The 21,674-nt window shown below is 41.3% G+C and overlaps 2 protein-coding genes across 4 annotated transcripts in view; both read left to right on the top strand.

Moving 5' to 3' along the window:
- Positions 1 to 8,512, top strand: part of LOC105282705 (cationic amino acid transporter 2) — a 100,535-nt gene extending 92,023 nt beyond the window's left edge. For 2 of the 3 annotated variants that reach the window (XM_011344915.3, XM_026973409.1), the window contains exon 14: positions 1,263 to 1,651. In XM_011344915.3, coding sequence (XP_011343217.1) covers positions 1,263 to 1,651 — 389 coding nt within the window. Of the gene's footprint in view, positions 1 to 1,262 lie in introns of all 3 variants that reach the window. The other variant, XM_011344914.3, reaches the window with a different exon arrangement.
- Positions 8,513 to 11,952: 3,440 nt separating this feature from the next.
- LOC105282704 (protein obstructor-E) lies at positions 11,953 to 20,072 on the top strand. The gene is made up of 4 exons (XM_011344913.3): positions 11,953 to 12,244; positions 14,023 to 14,304; positions 18,925 to 19,321; positions 19,579 to 20,072. Exons 1-4 carry the CDS (start codon positions 12,184 to 12,186, stop codon positions 19,634 to 19,636), a joined length of 798 nt encoding a protein of 265 aa, XP_011343215.1. The 5' UTR covers positions 11,953 to 12,183; the 3' UTR covers positions 19,637 to 20,072.
- Positions 20,073 to 21,674: the final 1,602 nt, after the last annotated feature.

The following is a 21,674-nucleotide window of genomic DNA, read 5'->3' as shown; positions in this document are numbered from 1 at the left end:
TGTGGTAGGGGCTATAGCCACACATATACTGAAGATGTGTGCAAAAGCCTGAGTCAATTGATTAACTGGTTTTTGAGATATCATGGGAACCAATTTGAAAAACGTGGTTTCGAGAAAAACACGTTTAAAGTTTTTCATACTGATTACATAGAGATAATGTTACTTACGATCAATCGGCTAGTCCAGGGCCATACAGGGGACATTCCTCTTGTTCGTAGAAGTCCTGCAGAGCTGATCTCTCTTCCCTGCGATTCATTCTCTGATCTCGAGAGAAGTTAGTGGAGCGCCGCTCCGAGCGGGTGATACGAGCTTCGTTCCGGGAGTTTGCGTACATCACCGCTTGCTGACCAATACTAACTCCCATCACGTTCATAAGTTTGAAAATTGGCATAAATCCTTTATTGAAAATTATAACTGCCAAGAATGTTGCTATTTCAACAACTTTCGCGCCAGCATGGAGATGTTTTGGAGCAAAAGTCCAAATCAATGAATTTAGGGATTCATTGTACTATATAACCTGTACTATACAAAGGCTCCAATTCAAATGTACGACCTTCAAAGAATAACGATCTTCCGATCCTATCTAAAATACTAACACAATGCTTTGTTGTGTGCCGCGCGGTCCAACCGCCGAGCGCGCGCCAGAGGTTATTTTCTATTAGGTGCTATTACTTTGTTAATTTTGCGAATCGGGCTAAATCTTCTCGCAGACATATTTTCCATACCATACACTTGCAAAATATGCCAAAAAAATTCGATTTTTCTGACATGCTACACTAGAATACCTCCTTAAGTATTGATTAAAAAAACAGATTACTTTACAATAGTGGACCAATATAAGAAATTAATTCATACCCCACATAAAAAATTAGATTTATATTGTTAACCAATATTGCTCCAATAAATTTGTACTACTACGGCACTTTTTCGCAGAGCTTGCTCGATTTCTGCTCCGAATCTGCTGCCAGGTTATGTCGGCAGGCTCTGCTCGGTTTCTGTCGCCAATCTGCTGTCAGATCATGTTAGCAGGATCTGCTGGCAGAACACAATCTTAATGCGGACACAGATGGTACCGGATCTGTTGCATTATTCCGATTGAATCTGCTGCCAATCTGTCGACATACTGCTGACAGTTTGCTTACTGGGCATCTTTTCCCATACAATTCTATCCTTCAAGCGAGCAATCAAGCCCCCCTCATTATTTACATCTTTTTGAAATAGATAAGGTATTTAAATTTTTGGCGTTTTCATCTCCGCGTCAGGTTTCATCGTGTACTTCAACTACGGCATCAAACACAGTAGCCTGGAGGAGAACGGGTCGGAGAACGTGGACGACGTGATCGTGGGTGGTACGGCGGGTAACATCGAGCTGACCGTGACCGACCACCAGCGACAGCAGGCCCAGCAGAAGCAACATGCGACGCCGGACCGCAGCATTTACGAGGGCCAGCAGTTGGACGCGTTCGGCCAGCCAGTATTTGGCAGTACGAACTTCGGTGGCACGCCTAATCAGCACTTCAGCGTCGGCGGTCACCAGCAACAGCAGCATCCCAGGCAAGCGTCGGCAACTGCGAGCGGCAACCAGACCGCATCAACGACGTCCAAGAACCTGTTCGTCGCTCAGGAGAGCTTCCCTACCTGGGACGATTGAGGAGCGCCGCGCGCGGCATCGAGCGAGAATATTAATGTATACATAAAACACGAATAGAGATATTAACTAACTGCAGCGCCTCTGTGGACGGCACAGCGGCCGCGGACGGATGATGATCATCGGTGAAACCGGATCCTTCGGAGACCGCGATGATTCTCGGCTCGGGCCTTGGGGATTGTAGCCCCTTTTGGACCGCGAGCGGACGATCGGAGCCGCTTAACGCAGCACCTTAAGAATTTCTCGGGAATTTCTTGCTAGTCCTGATCTAGCGGATCGGTCGATCCGAAAAGTGAGATCGGAGAAGGCTCGGGCACCTCTGACGGTTTCGCGTTGCTTGCATAGATGCGCCAAAGCCCGCGCCAATATTTTTGTAATCGCGCTCCTATCGATGCTCGACATTTGGTTCTTTGAGCGAGTTTATCGCGCGCGCTTCTCACTTTCGGCTGCATTTCGCGTTTATTTTCACGGGTTTGCGCAAGTAGATCGGAACAGATCGGTCGTTCCGAAAGCGCCGTTAAGATGCTCGGTCGTTCGTTCGAAAGTAGCATCATAAAAGAGGTGGTGCGCGGGGTTCGCGTTCTCCGGGGATCAAACTTGTTGACTACTACTTGGGACGAATGTAGCAAATAATTTTGCGGCAATATTTATTATCCTAGTTGTATAGTACCGTCGTTGACGAGATCGCTGACAAACAAACAGTTGATGACGAGCTGAGTGGATGAGAAAGGGAATGGAACGAGGAGTTGAAGGAGAGAGGCGCTAAAGGGATGACGATGGATGCATGGAGGAGAAGCGGATTGACGGAAGGGATAGAACAAGGGGAGAGGAAACAGGGAGAAAGATGAAGAGACCATTAACATTAATAGCGTAAGGCGAAACTTGTGTTTTCCAAGAGAGCGTTCTAACTGCTAATATAAGTTCAAATTTGTCGCTAGTCCATGAATGGGAAACGAGTGCGAGACCGGAATGACAGTGTCGTCGGTATGAAAGGGTGAGCGAAGAGCACCAAGTGTGAGAGAAAGATGGTGGAAAAGGGCTAAACGGGATAAAGCGGGAGAAGACGGGAGATGGTGTGCCTGAGAGAGATTAACGAAGAAGAGAGCGTGTCCGTGAGCGAGTCCGTATAGAAGAGAAATTTAATGAAAAAAAAGAAATGTCATCTTGCCTAACTTTAGTCTTTCCCGAAGAAGAGAGAGAGAAAAAAGGAAGTTTAGTCTAACATATCATAATCGTATACCTAAGCTTACTACAATACTTACATACGTCTTACCTCGAGTAAATTCTTTGATTATTAATTTACACACAATTTGTATAAATTGTCTAGGATTTAAGCGCGCGTCGTCCCCCGACAGACAAAGGATCGGAGCTCGCTCCCATGATTGGCTGGATCCGAGGACGGCTCGTGGTGAGAGAAACAGGGAAACGGACGTATCCAAAAGAATCAACGGGAATTGTTTTAATTTATCGAATTTAAATTGACAAATAATTTCAGCTCTACTATTACGTGTCTTTAGCACTATTCATTTCATTCTTGGAAAACAAGCCTCCCAGTCGTTGTGAGATCAAAATTAATTCCAAAAAAGTTAAAGGGATAGAACAGAGGAACCTTGAAAGTCGATTCTTTTCATGAGCTGAAGAGACCCTTTAACGCGTCTCTCTTTCTCTCTCTAGCGTGAACGAATCCATCCCGATCACCTCTCGATGCGTCCGTTCCTCTCGGGAGTGATCAGCCGGCTGCGGGGGAGGACGAGGCGAGATAAGATTTCATTTTCGTGTACATATCTTCGGTGTTTCAAGACAAACCGTTTCTCCGTACGTACATGCACAAGTCCGTTGTGCTTCTCTGTCCGCTAGTGTGTTCCGCGCGATGAATCGAGGATAGCCTTCGATACTCCCGAGAATTAAGGTCGGGAAGATGCGTGCCCGTGTCTCCGACCCGAGCGAATGCGTAACTGCGTGCGCGATTATTTATTTACACCACGAGAGGGGTGCTTTAATTAACTCCAGACAGTGATGGTACCAAACTACGTGATACATCGTGTAAGCTGTGCGATCGTTCTCCATCCGTTAAGCATTTGCATCCCTCGCCGTTCACGGCCTTTGACTCGCACTCGTGTCATCGAATTGGTGATCCTTGCAAGAGGCAATTCACGCGCCAAGTATGATAAATCACCGATCTGGTCTCCAGGAAAACGCGCGCACTGCGGAAAGTCGGAGGTGCCTATCGACCCGCGATATTGCGAAACAATCGGCCGTCAGGAATTCATCGCAGCGGTGAAGCATGTATGCCTGCGCGTGACTCGAGCTCGAAGACAAAGGCATTGTCCGAACCCGGATTGTTGTCTGAATCTTCATCCTGAACTTGAGCTAGAAGCAACGTTGAACTTGCGCTTATTTCGATCTTTCTTGTAGTGAATTGCTAGAGAAACCGGACCCAGCTCGCAACGGAGACACGCGTCGCGCATACTATTCAGCATTCGATCGTGCATCTTCCAGAAGAGCGTCGGCGGCGTCGCCGGCCGCTCGCGCGGGCGAGTCCGTTGGCGGGTACGACGGCCGCCTGTTGATCGCTTTCGCGAAACTGCATTTCTTCTCGTGTCTGTATTTACTTTCGTCCAGCTGCTCCGCCACTTTACCACTTCGTTAGGACGCGTCGTCCGGCCGTGTGCGGAAATCGCCCCGCGGCTCTCGAGTCGTCCGACACCCCGTGTCCCTTTCTCACGTAGACTAAATTTGATAGCGAGGTGATGATGACAGCAGGAGGGATCGCGGTGCGAACGGTCACTTCTCTGATATCGTGAGGAAACGATTGGGGATAAATTGTTGCTGCTATTCTCGATTCCTGATAAATTGGAAAATTGAATCGTTAAGTGATCGAATAATTGCTCGTTGTTGCGAGCACGCGCGATGATTGATATCGTTCTGGAATAAAGTTTTAATCGAGCGACCAAGTCACATCTCTGAGAGTTGCGGTATGGATTAGATTATGGTCGATAAAATATTAGATTTAATAATGATCAATCAATCGATAATTATCAGAGCGAGATATTACGTAGTGATTGAGAGAAATGAATGCAAACGATAGAAAGAAATTATTTCGCCAGGCAAATAAAGATTTAACGTTTGCGATATGTTTCTGTCGCTAAGTAACATTTTTTTTATAATCGAAAATTGTTGTTATATCCTATTGCATGCACAAGATCGCACACGATAGATCAGATTCGATCGTTCGCCCTCGTTTCCCTCCCGCGCGTTTCGTTTTGCCGCACCGGAAACGCTCCGATTATCTCGCGAGGGAAAAAGAAAAAAATATATATACATATACACATTTATATATGTATACATATACTCTTTGTGATCGAAATTGTAGATCTCTAACGGCGTCGGTTGAGCGTCGCTCATCGTTTCGTACGTTTCGGGCGTAAAATAGATTCGAGGATCAAAAGGGGAGATACTCGACACGCTACAGGGGCAGGTCGAGCAGGTCGCGTCTCGCTGTTTTATTCTCTACATATCGATCAGTGATCTTTTCACATATCAGTCACGTATCTTGCGGGAAAGTCGCGGAACGTCGCGTGATAGTTAGTCGCAACGTACTTATGTACGTTGATTAACGACGTTCCGATATACGTAAGATACTTTCTATACACGAGATTGTTCGATTTTTTAAATACGTGACGGTGATATATATACATACGTATAGGGGGTGGCTGCAAGCTTCGCGTCTCTGCTCGGGATTTTGAGCTCGATTCCAAGTCGATTCTCTGAAGACTCTGAAGAGGAGCGTACATTCTCTCTTGCTGTTCGTTCCTAAATTTATCCGAGACTTTTTGAATGGGCTATTTAAATGTTTATCTCCGGATAAGATTACAACTCAACTATCAGGAATACTTGATAATACTCAAAGACTGTGGCAAAGACGTTGCGTCCAATTAGACTTTCGTTAAATGAGGACAGTCGACTTTGAATCAGATCCAGTCTGATTCTACCAGATTCTGGAGCGGAGACGCGAATCTCGCGTTTGCGATGTAATTCGCAATGCATATGTTCCTTTTCTTTTCATGTTGATCCTTTATTCCTGTAACAATGCCGCGGATATCTTAAGGAGCGTCTTTAATTGCACTGAGTCTACGTCACCGTGATACCATCGTGAAAATTTGACTCCTACAATTTATCTTATGAATTTCTTATAAGAACATCTCCTCGGAACCACTCGAAAGACCACAAATTTGCCGTTAATATATTGCGAATTAAGAAGCATTTCTGAGCAATTTTGAGAATATCTAATCAGCGTGAACAAAGGACGATGAAATTGGACGCGTCAGCGTTTTTCATCCACGGTGACGTAATTTTCAATTCTCGCGATTTTCGAGTAATCAGGTTTACAAGACTTTAGATATCCGCAAGTATTAGATGTATGCAAAACTTTTAATCATTTTCTGCATGTCTTTGCTTTAGGTGCGTATGAAATACAATACAGCGATCGAAAAATTTGTCCTAGTTTTTTATAATTTTTCAGGCAAAGAAACTCTAAAGTTCTTTGCAAAAAACTTTTTTTCGTATCTCAGCCATATAAAAATACTATCCAGTTAAAAAGTACTGCATCAATTAAAATAAGTGGTAATCTGAAGGCGCCAAGGTGGGTGAATACGCTGTGTGACGCGGACAAATTTTCCAGCTCAAATCTAAAATGATCTGTCGAATACGAAAAGCATACATTGCTCATCGCGTTTACAATTATTTTTCGAAGTTATGTTTATCGTTAAATCATGATGTATGACGTTTTACAATCTTTGATGCCAACTCACCAAAAACGTAAAAAAGCGAGAATTTATTTGAAGTTTAAATAATACCGGAGCGCTGAAGAAGAAGACTAAACCTTCTGCATACACCTAATACATACATATACGGGAGTTTATTCTGTGAAAGAACAGTGCCTGTACACATCTCTCCAGACGTTAGACGAGACGTAGACATCCCTTCTTCGAAACGGGCGAGAAACTGCACCAAGACTGCTAGAGCAAAGCGAGTGAAGAAGAAGTTATGTCGCGCTGTCGTGAAAAGAAAGATCGATTCGATCTCGTTGATGATAATGATGTCCTTGATCAGTGACGCGAGTTGGTTTCCTGATCGAAACGCGAATAGTTGATCGTCGTGAATCTTAATGTCGTGGCGAACAAATTGAATCAGCGATTTCGTAAGAGACGTACTACTAATTAAGCTGCAAAGTTAATCTTTTTCTCCGAATGTTTCTCAATTAATCGATAATGAAACGGCATAGCTCCTTCATACTCTTCAGCTCGTCGATTCAAGTATGCTACAGCTATACGAGCGACGTTGTGTGTATGTGTGCGCGCGTGAGTGTGGAATTTCTTGGGATCACGATGCTCTCAGAGATCATGTATCCTGAGAAGAAGGAAGTTGGATTACGAGTGCGAGATCAACGAAAGGAGCGACGAGACCGACAGGAACGCGGCATTTTACTCTCTTTGCTCTTTTAGTTAGTCCTTCGAATTCTTAGATAGGAAGCAGGAAATGGCCTATCGCGCAGGATGACAACGCCGGTCGACGTACAAACTGTAGAGCAGAGTTTAAGTTAAGTCGAGAAGACGCGAGAGAAGAATCTTTGATGTTATTCAGAGACGAAAGAGAGACTTTGAAGCGACTCGAAACTCGAAACGTCGTGCAAGTCGAGAAACTATAAGCAATTCTCTCGAGGAATTAACAAACCAAAGGCTCAGAATGTCTCTCGAACGTTTCTGCGAGACGTATGAACGACGTACAAGTTTAATTTGATAAAGCATATTATAGCAAAATTACCAGATCTCGTGTCACGTGTACCTCGAACTCGCAGTGATCTGCTGCGGAATTTCTTGATAATTTAGATGAACATAAATTGAAAGTATTAAAGCTACGACACATGAAAGAGTATCGCGCCAATGAAGGAAAATGACGAGATTGTCTAATTCGAGACACGCGTCTCCGTAAAGCGAAAGGCGACGTGAATATTATTGAATATCAAGTGACAGAAGAGTTGCTTTTGCGTCGAGTCGAGTCTTTTCTCAATTGAACGGCAGATTAATATAATAAATTGTGCTTTCTAGCTTTTTATAATATATAATTTTAATTCTTAACAATTAATTGTTTTTCTCCATTGGAACGCGATATAATAAGCAATCAGAGATGAAGGAAGAGAATTTTTGTCCTCGAGTTGCAATGGCGAGTATACGGGACTGTGGATTGTACTAGTGGTAATTAAATTAATCGGTAGCAACTTTTGTCTCCTACATAAGTAAAGCACAGAAGCGTGGAGCTATAAGGCACGTCGCATATTTTACGTTTCGCTTATGTAAAACGTGAGACTCCGCGAAACGGATCGATTCGAGTACAAGAGTGCATCGTTCCTGCGTCGCCGATCGATCGCGCTCACGCGGACGCGAGAAAATCCGAGATCGCGATCGGATAAGGAGGGTGGAGGACACCTACGTACGTTTCTGGAAGCGGAAATGCAAGAGCATTTTCCGAACATCCGCAATGATACCACGAGGAAATATCCAGGCATAGGAAAGTAAAAAATTGATCTCTTGTCCTCAACGGAAGCAGAGAGAAAGAGAGCGAGAGTGGGAGAGAGAAAGAGAGAGAGAGAGAGAGAGCATAAGGGTGTGAGTGATGTATGTACTCGACGATATACTTTTTTTTCTCTCGGGACGGTCGGGTGGAGGGCACTCGAGGTATCTCGGGAAGATATATGCGCACGAGAAGGACAGAATTTTCCATGTAATATATATACCCTTACGTAACTATATACGTTGTTTAATATTGATAAGGATCAAAAATAAAAGTGATTATTCAAAAGCTAAAGCACCGGCTGCGATGTTATTTGATGTCTCCTGCTTCTGCCAATCGAGGCGCAATCGAGGTGCGTGGAATATCGTTATCCAACCCTCTCGTTGTCATCAATATAAACCATTATTTTCACTCTAACCAAACAGAGTTGCATAATCGTTATCCTCTCTACCATCTCTCATACTTTCTCAAAATCTCGTAAATTCCCATAAATTTTATAACCGCACGAATTTTTATTTATTCTCTGGACACGTGTTCTGAACACATTTCCTGCATTGAATAACCACACGATTTCCGAAGATATTCGAAAATATCCACCCACAGAAAAGATTTCTGGACTTAATGCTATTACTCTTTAATCTATCATAAAATAAGATCGCTATAGCGACAATCATATTTATTATTGAAAAGAAGCATATTTTAATCTTGAATAGAAAATTCGATAATCTAGATTAAAATAATCTTGGCGCTATCTTATTAATTTTCTCAGAAGGATTTAGATACAAATTTGTAGCAAGTTCAAAATATTCTTGATTTAAGAATATTGTCAGATCTAAAAGACATCTTATTCTATTCTTGTAAGAGAATTTGTAGAATCTGCACAAAACGGCCAATATTTATGTGTTGCAATCGAAAATCGGGAAAGTGTTTCTGTTATTTACAATGAATAAGTGCAACACTCTACAAGAAATATTAAAAGATATAGAAATGTCTTATCTCGAATCTTATTTCTCAAGTAAGTATATTGTATATACTTACTTACATTTCCATATCTTTTAATATTTCTTGTAGAGTATTGCACTTATTCATTGTAAATAACAGAAACACTTTCCCGATTTTCGATCGCAACACATAAATATTGGCCGTTTTATCGGAATAAAGGACGCAGAGCGCCGAGTCGACGAGCGACTGTGAGAAAATGATGCGTCGACATCGCGAAAGCCTACTATAAAGTGGCGCTAATATCAAATTATTCTACATACGAGAATATATAAGCATAAATTTGTACATGTTACTCTTGTCTCGAGACAGTAAGACAATGTTATTTAATTCGAGAGAGAAGAATAGAAATTACTGATTTAAATTAAAAATTGTTTTATTTTCATATTTTTTATACTTGTAATACGATTAAATTAGTCAAGAATATTTTTCGTCTTGTTATCAGAAATCCTTTCTGAGGGTGTCTAACATGACATAACGCTTTTCTCAGCGATCTGACTTATTATATAAGCATTAGGGAGAAAAGTAAAGAGGAAGCGCACAGCGAACAGTCAAAGCGAAGTAGTATAAGAACCTTTCATCGTCGGACAATTCTCGCAACGTACTCATTCAGTAGTCATCGACTGTCATTAAACGGACGACTAATGTTTCTAGCGCTAAAATCATTCAAGTAACAATGATGCCGCGATAATCGGACGTATCGGTTCATCTCTGTGGATGGATGAACTTGCGAATTATGCATGATTCTGCGAGACATTCATAATGCTGTCGCTACCAAAATTCCTGATTCGAGTATCGACTCTAATGTGTTCTACGTTGCAACACACGGAACTATTGGCCTTATGACACGTGAGATATTCGGTGAGTATCATCATCAGTATTTCCGTGACGTAATCCCAGACATTGGCCACACACCATCGCAAGAACGAGGTAGAGACCACTCGACGTCCACCTTCTACCTTCAAGGCGGCTCCCTCCTCGATATTTGAAGAAAATGTCAAGGCTCCAGTTTACTGTCGAGTTCGGAGGGAGATTTCCCTCTTCTCTTCTCCTCCGGCATTTATGCGACACGTGCTCCAAGTATAGTATAAACAAAAAATAGATTAGGATTATTAACGAAAAAGAGGCTTACGAGTTTATTCAAGATATTACGTAGGTTTGTTTTCTTTTAGGAATTTCTAGACTTGAGACTTGTGATAGTTATCTCAAACATTCTTTTCTTTCTGCGAGGGAATAATAATGATGGATAATTTTTAATTGCATTATAAATTATGAACCTTTTCGGTCTTCAAGTGAAGTAAGACAAGCCGCGTTGGGTATAAATTATGTGGTTAACGTCGTGTTAGTCTCACCACGGTACTGAATTTTTTATGTAAATTGTTCAGCCAAGTTTTGCAATCACTGCTGCATATGAATTATGCAGAAAACTGTAGCACGTGCATAAAGTACACGCTTGATTGCTACGTGCATTACAGCTTGTGCTCTTCGCTAAGAATATAAGAAACCCGACCTCTGCGATTGCCATCCTCGTGCGAGAAGACGGATAAGACCGATTGTGAGCAACATTTCTTCGTCTTGACATTCATACAGCCTGTCACTACGAGTCACGCTATTCCAAGTTGCAGGATATTCTACGCATTAACAAATATAACATCATCTACTAATTAATCAATTGAAAAATTGTAACAGAATATTCAAGACAAGACATACATACATGTGACATTTTTATTGACATATCGAATTATTTCTCTGATTAAAAATGAATCTTAATTTACATCAGGAAAATCATTGCGACCGTTACGGTAACTTAAAATTAAATTAAATTACGCACAATTACATATACAGGGTGTCCCGGGTTTTAACCGACAAACTGCGGGAGCATATTCTACTAGTGGAAATAAGAAAAAATTCTTATATCGAGTTTGCTTAGAAATGCTTTATTACAAAGTTATAAACCAATATTGAAAAGAAATACGAGATAAGTAACAACGGATTTTTTCACAAAAATAAAAATTATCTACGCAATGATTTAGTGACGCATTTCAAAATGTTGTCCTTGCGCATCGATACAAGCTAGACATCGACGTAGTACAGAATTTGTTACGGTACGACATTCCTGAAAATTTTGTTGCATCTCAGTAACTGAATTAGTAATTCGTTGCTTTAAATCTATCTGGTACTCTCCTGTTGGGAAATCTACGTTGATACTCTCGTACGGCAGCTCGTGCATTTCCGTCACAGAATCCGTACACGAAATGAATATCGGTGTATTCCTCATTTGAAAACACTTTTGGCATTCTGATAGTAATTGCTAGTTGACACGACGATTGAAATCTAACAGCTACTGTTGTGAAAGTAACAATCATACTGAATCGTTTCAACATAGTGAACATGAATACATGTGAATACACGTAACATAAACATCTTGGACCTTCCAAATTCTACACTATGTTCCGTCGTTACTTATCTCATATTTCTTTTCAATATTGGTTTATAACTTTGTAATAAAGCATTTCTAAGCAAACTTTTCTTATTTCCACTAGTAGAATATGCTCCCGCAGTTTGTCGGTTAAAACCCGGGACACCCTGTATAGACATATTTGAGCATCAGTAGTTGGTATCATTCGTCAAGCTACGCCAAATAAAAACAAAACATCAAATTAATAGTACAGTGAAAAATGCAGCATGGCGGAGTCGTTTTTTCGGCTACGTGTCACACGATGACGCCTTTTGCTTGGAGCAAAGGCTGAAATGATTCCCAGTATTCCCACCGCTGCTGTGGTGCGTCATGTATGCGAAGACGCCATCCCAAACGGGGGCCATCCTCTCCTCCTCTTCATCCGAAGCCCGCGAAGATGATAAAAGCGGGCTGAGAAGCGGCGACGCGTCGTAGTTTTCCTCTCAGGATTGTGGTAGAAGGTAAGGTGGACGCGCGTGGACGAGGACGACTCGAAGACGAAGCCAGGATGGCCTCGAGACCGATCGTTCATCTGCTCATCGCCTGCGGCGTCTTCGCCGCGACGACGTGTGAGTAAAAGTTCACCCTCTCGAGAAAGTGAAATGTCTTAATCGCCAACGGAGATTCGTCCTCGTTTCGACCTCCTCGAGATTTGCAGCAGAGATGATGTTGTTCGCCATTTTCAATTTTATACTCTGTGCGATAAATTTTCTCTCTTTAGCGAAAATCGACTTTTATGGTAGATTGTCGTCAACTTTTTTGAGGGATGCTAATTTCTCTTGTTTTCTTTTTCGTTTTTAGCTGACTGTGTTAAAATCTGAGTATTTGTGCGTACGGAGGGACTGTACAATATGTGCTTTCGACGCGGTCGCGATTATGCAACGCATTAGGTAATTACGCGATCCATAATTCAGGCAGCTTAACGAGGCTGGCCGGGACCAGGCTCGCTTAGGAAACCCGTGTACACCCATTTTTTTTAATACAACGCGACCCGAATAGCATTTTTCCGTAACGACCACGCGTATATGCACGGTCACGCGCGCACATCGGTAATTTGTATGCGATGTACTCGCGTACATTGCGGTCGCAGCGGGCGGCGTAAGCTTGAAATTTAGATAAGCATAAATATTAATTCCGTTGCGCGGGCATAATTAAATTTGTGCAACCACCGGCACCGCGCGAAACATTCGCCGGCATCGGATGAATAAACGATTTACCGTTGCAAAATTCGCAAAAAATCGCGTCCATTCTCCTTGCGGACGCAAGAGCCGATTGCTTGATGCGCTTCGCGTGCACGCTCTTCGGCCTTCGATCAAACGAAAGGAATCTTCGACGAGATTAATGCCTACGCCCGCTCGTGTCGGCTTAACGAGGGGCAATCGAATTTGTAATCAGACTTTCTCCCGTTGTTTGCACTCATTACCTTGCGCAATCCCTGTCCTGTGGAAATTCCTCGGATAGCATCTCCATGAGAATGTCTGGTGGTCCCCCTTGCCTCTATGAAACCGCCGTCGTTAGACGCTTTTGGACGCGATTGGATTTTTCGCAACGATTATCTCGGGAGCAAGTCTCAATTCTAAAACATTCTTTAAGAGTCTATCTCATCTTTGCTTCGTGAATTTAATAATTTTATTTGGATCCTTCCTGGCGATGAATTTTTATTGGTTTATCTTTTAGGAGTATATTCTGAACGTTCTCTTTATTTAGAAGATTCAGTATTAAATAGGAACATTATTAAAGAAAGTTCTTTTATAGGTATTCAGATATTCCATTCTGATTACATTATTATCTGTGCGTTTCTCTTTATTCTTGAGAAACTTTTCCTGGTTTCTCGTTTCGTTGTTAAAGGCCCAATCCGATGCTGCCTGCGGCAAATCGGTTACAAACAGCACACAGGGATTGCGTAAACGATGCGTAGGTAACACTAATGTATGCGATATCTTCTCGTAGAGGTCGAACGATGGCCGAACTTTCGCCATCGCGCGATAATCACATGCTCTGCCTTAATACAGACTCATTAATAGCTCCTGGACGGACTCGTTTGGCGAGTTTTATGCGCAATATTGCGGTTTCAATCACTGCCTCGAAACCTGCCCTATTCAGAGAATTCGATAGCAGAAATCGATAAAAGGAGGGGGTTTCTCTAACCGGAGAGTTTCTCAAGATTAATTAAGAAAAATCAATATAATCTTTATCTAATCAAAATTCAATAAATTTCATTTCCGATGAATAAATATACAAGCAATCATGGTTTTGATCTAGCAATATATTGAATATATCGATATAATGAAATTGCAGCTAATGGAAAGTTGACAAGATTTTCTTGAAAGAATCCATTGTGTTTCAGCGCTCAATCAAAATCAGAGATTCTCGAATAATCTGTTCGACAATTTTCTGAATCGCGGTCAGCAGCAAGTGTCCTTGCCAAAACGTGCCGCATCCGCGTCGTGTCCGGAGAGGAACGGTCGCTATCCGGTACCAAATCAATGCGATGCCTACATCGAGTGCATAGACGGTGTTGCCGAGGAGAAACTATGTCCCGAGGGTTTGTTCTACAATCCTGAGGCTCGTTTCAACTATCCCTGCGGATACCCCATCGACGTAGACTGCACGGGCAGGCCAAATCTGCGTGAGTTACTCGCAATTGTATTAGGGGTGTGATTTAGTTTTGAGGGGTTTTTTTGCTCAAAAACGCATGTATTTAAATATGATAATGAATGAATACCTTAATCAAAATATTTTCCTTCCTTTTCTATAACTTTTTCCCATCTTTCTGGCAACAGATAGATTCCACCGCGATAAAATGACTCTTCTTTTCAGTTGATCCATTCGTCGACGAATTTTCGCACTTCTTCCAAATTATGAAAGTGTGTATCCTCTAAAGCGTCTTGCATCGACTGGAACAAATAATAATCGCATGGAGAATACGCGGGGTGCGGTAAGACTTCCCATTCAAGCTCTAATAGTGCTTGTTTCACTGATAACGCAACGTGAGGTCGAGCGTTGTCACGAAGAAGAATCACTTTCCGTCGTTTACTCGCAATTGGTGGTCGTTTTTGGTCCAATGCTTGCTTCAACTTGTACAATTGGTGTCGATAACGATCAGCCGTGACAGTCTCATGCGGATTTAACAGCTCATAGTACACTATCCCACCAAATACAGAGCATTACTTTTGAACCGTGAATATTGCGTCTCGGAGTGGATGTTGATGGTTCGCCTGGATCCACCCATGATTTTCTGCGTTTCGGATTATCAAAATAGATCCACTTTTCATCCCCAGTAACAATCCGAGACAAAGGACTCTTCTTTTTTTGCCTGGCGATCAACGAAATGCAAATGTTCAACCGGTTCGCAATGGCACTTTCCGATAATTGATGTCGAACCCATTTCCCTTCTTTCTGAAGTTTTCCCATTTCATGTAAATGTTTGGTAACTGTTGTACGATCAACATTTAATGCTCTGGCAAGAGATGGATTCCACCGCGATAAAATGACTCTTCTTTTCAGTTGATCCATTCGTCGACGAATTTTCGCACTTCTTCCAAATTATGAAAGTGTGTATCCTCTAAAGCGTCTTGCATCGACTGGAACAAATAATAATCGCATGGAGAATACGCGGGGTGCGGTAAGACTTCCCATTCAAGCTCTAATAGTGCTTGTTTCACTGATAACGCAACGTGAGGTCGAGCGTTGTCACGAAGAAGAATCACTTTCCGTCGTTTACTCGCAATTGCTGGTCGTTTTTGGTCCAATGCTTGCTTCAACTTGTACAATTGGTGTCGATAACGATCAGCCGTGACAGTCTCATGCGGATTTAACAGCTCATAGTACACTATCCCACCAAATACAGAGCATTACTTTTCAACCGTGAATATTGCGTCTCGGAGTGGATGTTGACGGTTCGCCTGGATCCACCCATGATTTTCTGCGTTTCGGATTATCAAAATAGATCCACTTTTCATCGCCAGTAACAATCCGAGACAAAAGACTCTTCTTTTTTTGCCTGGCGATCAACGAAATGCAAATGTTCAACCGGTTCGCAATGGCACTTTCCGATAATTGATGTCGAACCCATTTCCCTTCTTTCTGAAGTTTTCCCATTTCATGTAAATGTTTGGTAACTGTTGTACGATCAACATTTAATGCTCTGGCAAGAGATGGATTCCACCACGATAAAATCACTCTTCTTTTCAGTTGATCCATTCGTCGACGAATTTTCGCACTTCTTCGAAATTATGAAAGTGCGTATCATCTAAAGCGTCTTGCATCGACTGGAACAAATAATAATCGCATGGAGAATACGCGGGGTGCGGTAAGACTTCCCATTCAAGCTCTAATAGTGCTTGTTTCACTGATAACGCAACGTGAGGTCGAGCGTTGTCACGAAGAAGAATCACTTTCCGTCGTTTACTCGCAATTGCTGGTCGTTTTTGGTCCAATGCTTGCTTCAACTTGTACAATTGGTGTCGATAACGATCAGCCGTGACAGTCTCATGCGGATTTAACAGCTCATAGTACACTATCCCACCAAATACGGAGCATTACTTTTCAACCGTGAATATTGCGTCTCGGAGTGGATGTTGATGGTTCGCCTGGATCCACCCATGATTTTCTGCGTTTCGGATTATCAAAATAGATCCACTTTTCATCCCCAGTAACAATCCGAGACAAAGGACTCTTCTTTTTTTGCCTGGCGATCAACGAAATGCAAATGTTCAACCGGTTCGCAATGGCACTTTCCGATAATTCATGTCGAACCCATTTCCCTTCTTTCTGAAGTTTTCCCATTTCATGTAAATGTTTGGTAACTGTTGTACGATCAACATTTAATGCTCTGGCAAGAGATGGATTCCACCACGATAAAATCACTCTTCTTTTCAGTTGATCCATTCGTCAACGAATTTTCGCACTTCTTCGAAATTATGAAAGTGCGTATCATCTAAAGCGTCTTGCATCGACTGGAACAAATAATAATCGCATGGAGAATACGCGGGGTGCGGTAAGACTTCCCATTCAAGCTCTAATAGTGCTTGTTTCACTGATAACGCAACGTGAGGTCGAGCGTTGTCACGAAGAAGAATCACTTTCCGTCGTTTACTCGCAATTGCTGGTCGTTTTTGGTCCAATGCTTGCTTCAACTTGTATAATTGGTGTCGATAACGATCAGCCGTGACAGTCTCATGCGGATTTAACAGCTCATAGTACACTATCCCACCAAATACAGAGCATTACTTTTCAACCGTGAATATTGCGTCTCGGAGTGGATGTTGATGGTTCGCCTGGATCCACCCATGATTTTCTGCGTTTCGGATTATCAAAATAGATCCACTTTTCATCGCCAGTAACGATCCGAGACAAAGGACTCTTCTTTTTTTGCCTGGCGATCAACGAAATGCAAATGTTCAACCGGTTCGCAATCACACTTTCCGATAATTGATGTCGAACCCAGTTTCCTTCTTTCTGAATTTTTCCCATTTCATGTAAATGTTTGGTAACTGTTGTACGATCAACATTTAATGCTCTGGCAAGAGATGGAGTCCACCACGATAAAATGACTCTTCTTTTCAGTCGATCCATTCGTCGACGAATTTTCGCGCTTCTTCGAAATTATGAAAGTGTGTATCCTCTAAAGCGTGTTGCATTGACCGGAACAAATAATAATCGCATGAAGAATACGCGGGGTGCGGTAAGACTTCCCATTCCAGCTCTAAGAGTGTTTGTTTCACTGATAACGCAACGTCAGGTCGAGCGTTGTCACGAAGAAGAATCACTTTCCGTCGTTTACTCGCAATTGCTGGTCGTTTTTGGTCCAATGCTTGCTTCAACTTGTATAATTGGTGTCGATAACGATCAGCCGTGACAGTCTCATGCGGATTTAACAGCTCATAGTACACTATCCCACCAAATACAGAGCATTACTTTTCAACCGTGAATATTGCGTCTCGGAGTGGATGTTGACGGTTCGCCTGGATCCACCCATGATTTTCTGCGTTTCGGATTATCAAAATAGATCCACTTTTCATCGCCAGTAACAATCCGAGACAAAAGACTCTTCTTTTTTTGCCTGGCGATCAACGAAATGCAAATGTTCAACCGGTTCGCAATGGCACTTTCCGATAATTCATGTCGAACCCATTTCCCTTCTTTCTGAATTTTTCCCATTTCATGTAAATGTTTGGTAACTGTTGTACGATCAACATTTAATGCTCTGGCAAGTTCTGAAGTGGATCGTGTTGGATTTTCGTCCAATAATGCTTGCAAATCTGCATTTTCAAGCTTTCTTGGTTGTCCCGAGCGTTCTTTGTCCTTCACATCAGTATCACGACTTTTAAAGCGTCTAAACCAGTATTCACACGTCTTAATTGATGGGGCAGAATCACCATAAGTTTCCACAAGAATTCTATAACCCTCAGCCGCAGTTTTCTTTTGATTAAAAAACAAAAGCAACGTATGTCGAAAATGCTGTTTCGGAAGTTGCATTTTTACGATGATACAAACACGACTGTTGTTGCATCTATTGCTATAATGCTACTAAATGTCATGGATAATGTCAACACTGTAAGAAAGAACAGTTATCGGAAACAGCTATTGGAACAAACTGACACTACAACCATCTGTTGCAAAACCCTCAAAACTAAATCACACTCCTAATAATATTACGAGTAGATGTATGCAAAAGTTTTAGTCTTTTTCCCGCGCGCTCTGGTGTTATTATTTAAATTTCAAATAAAGTTTTGCTTTCCTACGGTTTTCAAGAGTTGACATCAAAGTTTGTAAAACGTCATATATCATAATGTTCCAATCGATCCGGTAATTTTTTACTGGTTAATACTTGCGAGATATGACTAAAATATAAAAAAATTGTATCGCAAAGAAATTCGAAATTTACGAAAGATAACAAAAAATCGTAAAAAACGAGAGCAAATATTTTGATCACTGTATTGTATTGCATATATTATGCACTCAAAGTAAAAATGTGCAAAAAATGACTAAAACTTTTGTATACATCTGGATATAATGGAAAATAGACGTATAAAAATGTTGCAACGTTAGACTTCCATTTCTCTCCTAACGACAGTATTTGGAATAAATTCTCTTTCTTACCCACAAATCTCAGACAATTCCAACAGCGATCGGAGAGAAATAGCACAGAGATAAGAAATAACAAAAGGGAAAAGAAACAAAACGGATGTTTCTCATAGAATGACTTAATCGCGATTACATAAGAAAAGCTTGTAAATTTTTTTAGAGCCGGCGAACCCAAGCGAGGACTGTCCGCATCAGTACGGCTACTTCAAGATTGGCGATCATCAGCGTTGCGGCCAATTCATGAACTGCGTGGATGGTAGAGGCTACGTGTTCGATTGTCCGGAGGGTTTGGCCTTCAGTCCGGAGACTTATCGATGCGACTGGCCAGATCAGGTGCCAGACTGCGATGCCGAAGCATTCCTGGGCTTCCGCTGTCCGGAGACAGTGAAGAACAGTTTCTTCTTGGACGTTGAGAACAGGCTCTACCGCAGCAACACTGACTGCCACCATTACTACATTTGCGTGAACGGTCGTCCGCGACTACAGAACTGCGGCATAGGAAATGCCTTCAACGAGCTGATCGACGCCTGCGACGCCGCGGAAAATGTCACCGGCTGGTGAGTGATATTTAAGAACGTCCTTTATCTCGTGGAGAATGAACGGCGATCCCTTTCACTTGTGGATTTTTCAATGAAAATTTATCGCTTTCAGTTGTCTTTACCTAGTTGCATCCGGTTTCGTGTAACAATTATGTTCTCTAACGATAGAAAAAATATTCTTGAAAATTAAAAGGATCTTGGAAAGTGTTTTATTATTTTCGGTTTTTGCTCAATTAGGATATGATGTATTAAAAAAGTTAATTTGCTTTTCTCAGCGAACACGAGGCGATAGCGAGGACTACCCCGGATTATCAGCAGACAAGACTTTTTTAAATTCGAATGGAATTGAAGAATGAGAGAGAAGCGATAGCGCTATAATTCCCGAGAAATAGCGGCCAAGAATTGCGGCAATAAAGTTGCATATTAAATTTCAACGTGTGACATGATGAATTTCGAGACGTTTAGGTTGAGAACGGATTATAAAAAGTATTCGATTAAACAAACGATCATTCAATTATGACATGTTCGGATACATGATGCCATGGAGATTGTAGTAATGTATATATTAATCCATAAGTTGTTGTAAGAATATGTATTTAATATAGAATTGTAAAACTAATGATGAATCTTTTTCATTAAAATCTGTAGAAACATTGCAGATCAAACATTCACTAAACATTCACTTTTTTTATACAAAATCTTACGCTTAATGACAGACTTGATGATTGCGGATAAATCTATGTGTCAATTTATCATTTAGGTCACCAAATTAATAAAATATAATAATAAAACTAATATAAACTCGTATCGCAAAATTTCGATTTTACGAAAAGCGTCTATTTGTAAGTGTACAAAACAGAATGAAGTAAGGAAGGAATTTTTAAAAGGCAAAATAAACATCGCATTTAGAATATACAATTATTATAATTGACATAGTACAATTGCTTAAAAAATATAGTAGCTGCAATCTCGGACATGCGTCGTTAAAATACGCGCATGCAACATACGTGCACGCAATATATATAATATATATATATATATATACACACACACAAGTGACAATTAATAACAAAACATACGCTGATTCAGCGGCGCGCGCGCGTATTCGCTAGATTCTATCTAAATCGCTGGATTATCCGGCTAAATAAGTTTCTAAAATTATATATATATATATATATATATATATATATATATCTACATACGTTTAATCTACTGATCTGTGACTTAAGAGTGCACTCGTTTCGCAATTAAAGCGCGCTAATCAGTAGTAGGAAATTAAGAGCACTTACGATAACGCGAGTACTTTGATCGGCATTACGTTGTGTTAGGGAATCATCGCTATCACGATGGACAGCAAAACGAGTATTGCCGGCGGCACAAAACCGCAATCTTTATCCGCCAATTTTCTTATACGTCGTCATAACGTGTTCGTTAAATCGAAATCTACATTTCGCAAAAGGGTAGCCATCCTGTTACTCGAAGATACCCACGAGCTACGTTCTACAAGACGTTTGAGCAACGACGCGACGTTTCTTGCGACTGAATTTCCGGTACTGCAAAAAATTAATCCGACGATTACGAGGCGGTCGTCCGCGCGGTATTCGATTTGCGTTCGGTATGCACGCATATACGGTTACATTACTAAAACAGTATAAAAAATATACTCTTCTAAACTGCTTTTCATCAAAAGCACTCGACTTTCAGAGAGAGAGCTCAATTTGTAGGAAATCTTTTCTTATAAAAAATCTTTGCCTATAATAACGATACTTTCGTGCATTTTTCAGTGTACCACTCCGATCCAAAGTTCCAATATACAGGGTGTTTCCTCTAACTGTAGCACTTAGAATATCTCTGCTTCCTTTGATGATATGAAAAAAGTCAAAGGACGAAAATTGTTCGATTCATAGAGACTAGTACTCTGGTAAGAAAATTATTTTTTTTAATGTGACCTTTCACAAGATATCAAGGTCATGAACATTTTTTTAAACGAGATGGTATATTTTCCTTAACGAAATGATGTAGCTTGTAAAAAAACAAATTCAACCATACAGAATATGTTGACCTTCAAATGACTTTGAACCACAAAAATCACGTTTAGGAAAAGAAATTCTATTGTATGTATAACTACAAAGATATACCTTTTTTACAGATGTTCGAAATGATCACCGTTTACTTCTATACACTTTCGAATTCGATGAATAAACGATTGTTTTACGTTTTTGAGAGATTCCGGAGTAATTGCGGTGCACGCACGCTGAATTCTTTCTCGCATATCTTCAGGTGTTGTCGGAATATCGCGATAAACTTCATTTTTTAGGTGTCCCCAAAGAACAAAATCAAGAGGCGTAAGATCTGGTGATCGAGCCGGCCA

The sequence above is a fragment of the Ooceraea biroi genome, chromosome 10 (genome assembly GCF_003672135.1).
Source record: "Ooceraea biroi isolate clonal line C1 chromosome 10, Obir_v5.4, whole genome shotgun sequence".
NCBI classification, from domain to species: Eukaryota; Metazoa; Arthropoda; class Insecta; order Hymenoptera; family Formicidae; genus Ooceraea; species Ooceraea biroi.
Note: the sequence above shows the minus strand (reverse complement) of the source record. Positions and strands in the feature narration are given on the sequence as shown.